Source organism: Cynoglossus semilaevis, chromosome 1 (genome assembly GCF_000523025.1).
Source record: "Cynoglossus semilaevis isolate Cse_v1.0 chromosome 1, Cse_v1.0, whole genome shotgun sequence".
Lineage (NCBI taxonomy): Eukaryota > Metazoa > Chordata > Actinopteri > Pleuronectiformes > Cynoglossidae > Cynoglossus > Cynoglossus semilaevis.
Window position 1 is genome coordinate 17336687 of NC_024307.1, and position 7958 is coordinate 17344644.

The 7958-nt window shown below is 44.2% G+C and overlaps 1 protein-coding gene across 3 annotated transcripts in view; it reads left to right on the forward strand.

The window, feature by feature from the left end:
* The window catches only part of npas3 (neuronal PAS domain protein 3), a 152055-nt gene that overhangs the window by 3598 nt on the left and 140499 nt on the right, over positions 1-7958 (forward strand). For 2 of the 3 annotated variants that reach the window (XM_017034430.2, XM_017034437.2), the window contains exon 1: positions 1261-3162. The exons of the other annotated variant lie outside the window; for it this stretch is intronic. In XM_017034430.2, the coding sequence (XP_016889919.1) occupies positions 3110-3162 (53 nt within the window). In that variant the 5' untranslated portion in view covers positions 1261-3109. Of the gene's footprint in view, positions 1-1260; positions 3163-7958 lie in introns of those variants that run through there. 3 annotated transcript variants of the gene reach the window in all.

The window sequence follows — 7958 nt, forward strand, 5'->3', positions numbered from 1 at the left end:
GCAGCAGCAGCAGCAGCAGCAGCAGCAGCCGAAGGCTTTTACTTTAACTGATGCTGAATCATTTGACAGAGATGACATCTTGTGTCCAGACCACAGAGTACATTTTACTAGTTTTACTACTGCCCCTAAATCCTGTATTGTGATTCTTTCAAACTGAACAGAACACAAGCATCAGTTTCTTCTCCTTTCGTTTTTTTGGTTTTACAAGTTTTTATTTGTTTGAATCCACTTTTCAAGCATAAAAAGATGAAAAAGCTTTGACCAGAGTGTAGTTTATAATTTTTAAACATTATTATTATTTTCTGTAATATTAGGTAATTTCATAAATAGGAAATTAAGGTAAATATTTACATGTAAATCACTGCATCGTCTCTAAAACTAAACATACTTTAGTTTTGGCAAACTCCAGCAGTAAAAGGCTCCACTATCCAGACTTTTTATTAGGCAAATATTCATGAACAAATTCCAATATAGAATCACTCGTTTTATGTTAAAAAATTTAGAACTATAAATCACTGCATCGTCGGTCAAATGTTTAAATGCTTCAGAAAGGAAGTCATATTTGAAATAGATTTAAGCATTTTTCCCCCTTAATTTTATATTATTTGTGAATATCAAATAATTTCAAACTTTATCGAGTTACAGACAGCTACTTTTTAACTTTTTTTTCATTCCACCACATATGAAACAAATTTTACTGTTTAGAGTTCAAACTTGAAATTTAAGTCCTGCTTTAATTTCACAAAAAGATTAAGGAAAAAAATCCTTACTCGACAGTAAACTTGCAAGTAAGCAATTTCTAGAAGTAACTTCACAGCAGGACATCACTGCATCGTCTGTCAAACTAACCACACTGTTGCGTTCAAAGGCGGCTGAACTTGACTATCTAGAAACAAATGGAAAAAAACATGGAAATGTATTTTTAGTATAAATCCACAACAGTATCTTTATCTGTGGAGCAGACTATAAAAAACATCTTATTTTTTTATCAAGTTGATGCCTTTTTTTCCCCTTTTTATTTTTACCAACAGAATAAACAGTAACCTCAGATTTACAGCGATAAATCATGGCATCATCTGCAAAACATTTCACAACAAAAAAAGGCGTGTCTTTTGACTGCTCAAAGTTTTTGCCCCCAGTTATTTAATCCTGCCTCTGTATATTTAATCTTTTGCTTTTCTGAAAGTTTTTTTTTTTTAATTTGGCTTTGCCCTAAATTAACTTGCCCTAAAGGTCAAAACTGTGACCTTTACACAGTGGGTTTTTATTTAAAAAAACCTGAACGTTTCTACCATTTTTCATTTGTCACAAATCTCCTGTGTGAATGAAGCAGTAAAATCTGCATCAGTGATACTAGAAACGACATGTCAACACTTGGCTCTAGACTAAAGAACGTTCACACGTCTGTCGATCGACAAATTTGTCATTATCCGCAGGTCAACGTTCCCCTCCTTCCTCCTCCTTCCCCTTAATTTCCTGTCGCAGCATCAGCAATAGGGGTGGCGGCAGCAGCAGCAGCAGCGGCAGCGGCGGCGGTGGTGTCCGTAAACCCCGTGTTTGCGTAGAGAATACCCAGCATGCCTTTGACCTTGACAGGTCATTGGTGTATATGTGTGTGTGTCAAGGCAGCTTTCAGGTTGAGCAGAGCTGGAGGTTAATCACACCAACACTGAGCTCACAGAGGATTATACAGATAAAAAAAGAGATAAAAAGAAAGAAAATTTAAATAAAAATTGAAGTGGGAATAAAACAGGAGGAGAAGGAGAAGCAGGTGGCGGTGGAGGATAATGAGGTGTCGCTGATGTGGTGCAAACATCAAAACCTGTGGAGATGGGAAATAAATTTTAGTGCCAGTGAAACATTAAAAACGGAGCAGCAGGCTGTGGTTTTTGATTTAATGGTTCTGTTCCAAAATCCTGAAAAGTGTGATTTTTTTTATTTGAGTTTATTTGATTATTTTATGCCAAAAACGACACAGATGAGGAGTCAGATCCCCTCAGCCAGAGGTGTGAGTGAGACGTTTGCTGTGATGTGTTTATTACTGTGACAGTGGAGAAGGTGGAGGAGAAGGAAGGCTAATAAATCACCCATCATCCTTTGGTGCACGCTGTTTTAGCGCATTTAAATCTGGCAACAAAGCAGGAATAATGTTATAAATAATAGAAATATCAATGAGGATAAATACTGAGGATCTGGATTACAGTGGGAACAACAACAACAGCAGCAGCGGCGGCGTCGGCCCTGTCGGCGGTACACGCGACCTCCCGTCGTACAGGAAGAGAGGGAGATTTAAATAACGCACGCAAACGCACACGCACGCACGCACGCAAACTCCAACTGCAACTGAGCCGCGGTGTCGCGCCATACGAGGAGGAAAACAGCGGAGATGTTCGCTGCTGTTTCTCTGGTTCCTTCTCCTCCTGTTATCAGGGAAGAAGCACAGAGGCTGTAGCCGCACCGAGACGCTCCCAGGCGGGGGACCTTCACCGCGACTCACCGCTGCAGCGGCGGAGCGGATGGAAAGATGTGACGCGCCTGTTTTTTGGGGGGATTTTTTTTTCTCTCCTCCTTTCTCTCCTCCCATTTCTCTCTCTGGAACGCATGCAGGAGATTCCAGTGTCCACACAGGCACACACACATTTACACACACAGGCTGAGAACAGCTGAGAGACACAGCGGGGATCAGAGAGGATCCAGCCCGGCTTCCCCTCACTCTGCTCAGCATGGCTGAGCTGCTGCAGCCCGCTGTCTGCCGCCTGTTGTTTCCACGCTCCTGAAGAGAAGGAGGAGGAGGAGGAGGAGGAGGAAGAGCAAGAGAAGGAGGAGACGGAAAACATCACATCACGCACGGTCAAAATCACACGCACAAACACACACACTCCTGACGTTCCCACACACACGGACACGGACATGGCTTTGTCTTAACACGCCGACCATGACGCATTGCTGTCAGGGCGCAGCGCAGCAGCGGCAGTGCCGCCGCCAACGCGGCACGGCGTGCAAGTAGACGCGCGGCGGAGCGGCAGAAGCAGGAGAAGAGAGAGAAGGTGGCGGTGGAGGAGGAGGCGGAGGAGGTGAAAGTCAGGGAGAAATAAATTGTTGCAGGAAGATGGCGCCCACCAAGCCCAGCATCCAGCAGCAGGACCCGACACGGAGAGAACGGTAACCCGGGCTCGGATTGGAGACACGCACACGGACACACGCACGTCCTTCCAGCATGCTCACACACACACACACACACACACACACATTGCCACCGCCTCACTGTGCTGTGGTTCGGTCTCGAGGTGTCACTGGAGAGTGGAGCTTGTGCGTGCACGTGCGTGTGTGGGTAACAGGTCGCTGTCTGCAAATTACCTCGCCGTGTCTCTCTCAATCTCTCGTGTGGGTGATTGGCAGCGTGTGCGCGTGCATGAACACACGCCGTTTGCGCGTGTGCACGTGTGGAAGCCATATGCAGCGTGTTGACGCTTTGAGGTGTGTTCGAGGAAATCCATGTGCAGCCAAGTATGATGGCGTGTGTGCGCGTGCGTGCAGGTCAGAGTGAGGAGACCCGGACATGACCTCAGAGCTGGTTCACTGACTCTCATCATCATCATCATCATCATTATTATTGTTATTGTTAGAGTTGGTGAGGAGGCTTTTAGGAGCAGCACATGAATCAACTGGTGGAGGTTCATTCTATTCTGTTCTGTTCTATTCTGTTCTGTTCTATTCTGTTCTGCACCCATGAGTCACACAGTCTGCTCACCTGTTGACTGAAAGGCTCGTTTTTATTTCCCTCCAAATATTTACACTTGAATAAAGTTAAATTAATGAGGTGTTGTTGTTGTGCCTTCACTCTGAACTGTCTCCACTGGATTTAAATGAATCTGTTTGTGTTTCTGTGTTTCTGTGTGAGAGACAGTTGCTGCACAGTCATTGTAGTTTCAGTCTATTCTGTTCTGTTGACGTTTGAATCAGTGAGAACAGTCGTCACCTTCATGTCCATCCTGCTGCTGAACTGAACAGTGTTTTGGGCCTGTAAAAGCAACATGATGCGTTTAAGGACTTGAGGATTTGTGGGGAGCTGACGTGCAAACCAGTGTGTGTGTGTGTGTGTGATAGGTTGATGTGGAATTTAAATCTGTTCCATTTGGGTAAAAAAGTTTGTATTTAATCCGCTTTATCTTCACTTAGTTTTGAATATTTAAACGACACATCTGCAGTTTCTGCATTGACTGTGATGTTTCTGTTTCACCATCACTTGTTTGTTATTCTCATATAATATTGAGTTTGATTTTAAACAGTCATTTTCTTGTTGTTGCCTTAACTCATGTTAAGGTAACATGTCCTCCAGGTAAACACACACACACACACACACACACACAGGTCAGCTGTGTTCCACAGAACACTAAACCCCTATGAACGAGAATGGAATCAGTTATTTCTCGTATTTGAAAGTGTTTTTCTTTCACCAACTCTCTGCTAATTTGTGAACCTTGGTCTTAGACGTTGATGGAAACCTCTGATGGTGAGTTAGTTTATCAGCCCAGGAGGATGAGTTCTGCCCTCAGTCAGTCGCAGGTCCCGGGTCAAAGCGGAGCAGCAGCTCAGCATCAGGTTATTTGCATATGTGTGCTGTTGAAGAGCAGAGAGGTTAAAGGTCAAATGTATAAAGATGAAATTAGACTTCACAGCTGTCCAGTTGGTCCAACCGTGATCAGCTGAGAGGAAGAAGAGTTCACACACTTTTATACTGGGATTTCATTGCTGCTGTTCCTGAAATGTCATCACTGTGAACGCAGGAAATCTGAATGATTTATACATCGCTCCTACAGGAAAACATGGTTTTCTAAATAAACCAATTGGCCAACATTAAAACGTTTACTCGACTGCAATGAAACATTATTTTGAATTCAATCTTCAGGAGTCTATCTCATATCGAGCCTGTTTCCGAGTGGATAAAAGATTGAACTTAACGGGTTAATTGAGGTTTGCTGGTTTGAATCCTGACCTTGGGAGGAAGGTGACGAGTTGAGCCAGCATCAAAATCCCAGTGGCCCACTGCTCCTGTTTCATCTATATGTGAAGTCCTTAAGACGATATTGTTATCGATATTGGTTTCTGAGGTTTGCCAGCAGGGGGCATTACTCCTCAGAGAAAACCATAGGGTTTAGCTTTATTATTCAAATCTTTCAAGTTAAGATGATATCAGTGACATTTGGTTTTAGTTTTTTAGAACTGTATAAACGTGTACTAGCTGTGGGATGGGATCGGAGAAACCCTGGTGATTGGCTGGTTCGCTGGCTCTGTCCTGTCTGTTGGTTGTGTCAGTTTGTTCCACAGTAGTATGGAGTAAAGTTTCCATAGAGCAGCATGAACGTTCCTCCTCAGTTTCCTCCAGTCAGCTCTGTCCTTTTCCTGGTCTGTGGCCATTTACTCCCCGTCTGTCTGTTTGACCATCTGATGGCATCTTCTTCCTCCTTCCATCCCTTCTTTCAGCCAGCAGCGTGTGTTGCTGCTAAAAGCTGTCAGGCAGCATTAGCAGCGTTAAGCGGGGTTAGCGGCGTTTTGGCTGAGCTGCTGTTTGTGGATCTATTTCTGGGGGCATTTCATCACCGATAGGCATCTGGAGGAGACCAAATTAATTTCCAGCCGTGGAGGGAGACGGCGCGGCAGCGAGGGAATAGGAGGAGAGGCTTCATAGCCCACTGCACAAGTGCTTCCACTATCAGTACACTACAGCAAGACCAGAGACGAGAGAATGATGGAGAGATGATGGAGAGGACTGGACAGGAGAGGAGGAGAGGCAGAGAGAGGCTGGGGAGCAGTGAGGGAGAGAAGAGGAGGATTAAAGGTCCAATGTGCAACATTTATTTATGAGATTTTCCTGGTGCAGTGAAAACATACTCTCAGTAAATACACGTCATCTGTTCAGAGGACAGTTACTTTAAGTGTTCTATCATTAGAAGAAACATTCACTTTGGAGGCCGCCATCTTGGGTCAGCCATGTTTCTTTTGGCCATTTTGGAAAAATCATTATGGACCATTTGAGATTGTCATTATAAAACAGTGACAAACAACCCTGTGTTGACACTGGTTGCCCTGCAGTTATTGGTTTAGTGTTCGCCAGGTTTCGTGTCCTATTTGTCTTTTTGTTTCTAATCACTTCTGTCCTGTTTGTGGTCAACTTTTCTCCCAATGTTTGTTGTTGTTGTTGTTGGTTTTTTATGTTCTTCTTCAAGGTCCTCTTCAGTTTTTTGCCGGTTTTTGCCACCTTGTGGTCAGGTTTTGTTGCACCCTGGTCTGTGTCCTCTCCTTCTGGTGATCTTGTCTTTGCTTTTTGGTCAGTTTTGTTTTAATATTTGCTGTAGGTCTATTAGGTTTTGTCTGTTTATTTTATTTTTTTTTATTTGATGTTTTACTTTGCCTTAAAACGGTCAGTTCTTGGTTCTGCTCATCTTCGTTGCACCATCATATCAACGTAAATGATTCTTCCCTCAATCATCACGTAACCAAACGGCCAAAGTAATTGTGCTGACAGTTGTTTCTGACAGCTATAATATCACTAGGTAAATGCTAAGGCCTGCATCACGAGGGTGTGATGTTTGTTTCCTGAAAAAGTTCAAACTCAAACTAAACTGAACAACAGTAAACTCCTGAAGTTGCTGCCTCTACTGTCGCTCTGATAAAACCGTTAATACTGGAGTAGAAACTGCTTCTGTAGACGGCGTAAAGTACACGTTTGGTCACCTGACAAAACCAGTCTGTGTTTTCAGCAGCAGCGCTATTTGTGTTTGTTGGCGAACTTTCAGAATGAACAGAAAAGTGCTTTGTCTCTAAGGCCTCCTCTGCTCCTCCTCTGCTCCTCCTCTCCTCCTCCTCCCTTTTTCTCACCCTCTGGCCCACACCCCCACCTCTCACCCAGGAGCCAAACAACAGAATAAAATGTCCCATGGTCCCGTCCTGTCCTGGTGAGGGAGTGACACAGAGGACGAGGGAGAGAGGAGCCTGTGTGAGGATTTGGCAGCTGGTGGCAGTTGTTGTTGTTTTTTTTTTTCTTTCTGTGAAGTAGTTACGGTTCAAACTGGGCCACATCCTGACATGTTGTTAGGAAACGGCAACAGACGCTGAAACAGCCACGGAATACAGACAGGAGAGAGAGAGAGAGAGACCTTTAGTGGCTGCATTCACTTTATTCTGTGGTTGTTTTGGTTTAATCCAAAAAACAATGCGACAGAGAAGGACTTCCAGTTCCAGTTCCATTGTCATTCCAGAGACAGAAATCCTTCTGGTTCTTTCTACTCAGGGTTGTGTTCTGTATTCACAGCTGTGACAGAGTGGAGTTCAGATGTTGGTTCCTTTTTGATTAGTTTTCTTCTGGTTCCGTCAGTTGGTAGCGTCAGTTGTCTGTTTCCCTCTGGTTCTTCACTCCTGGATGTCGTATCATTTGGTCAGTGTTTGACGGAGCTGTGTTTTCACTCCTGTTCTGACTCCTGTTTCCTGTTTCCTCACTTTATGGGATTTAGGTTCCATCTCATCTCTCTGACTCTCTGTCTCCAGCTGCATGTAAACACAGTTATCAGAGAGAAGGAAAAAAGGAACAAACAAACCAAACTGACAGACGCCAATGTCTGGATGAAAATTGCTTCTCTTTTCAAAGTGAATTTACAATTTCCTTTGGGAAGGAAAAGTGTAGAAAATGTCTCCGGACAGAAACTCAGACTGAGCAGCAGCAGCAGCAGCGTTAGCGTCAGCGGCGACGGTGATGATGATGATGATGACGGCAGCGATGGAGACGGTGAAGGCAGTTTGTTCACTGTCACCAAATAACAATGTGTAAATTTCCTGTGCGCTGCTCTGACACAGACTCTGCTCTTGTTCCAGATGGAGAATTGTATGAAAATGTAAATGATGATTGTACTGCTGCTGCTGCTGCTGCTGCTGCTGCTGCCGGCGAGGCTGGTGGCGCGGGT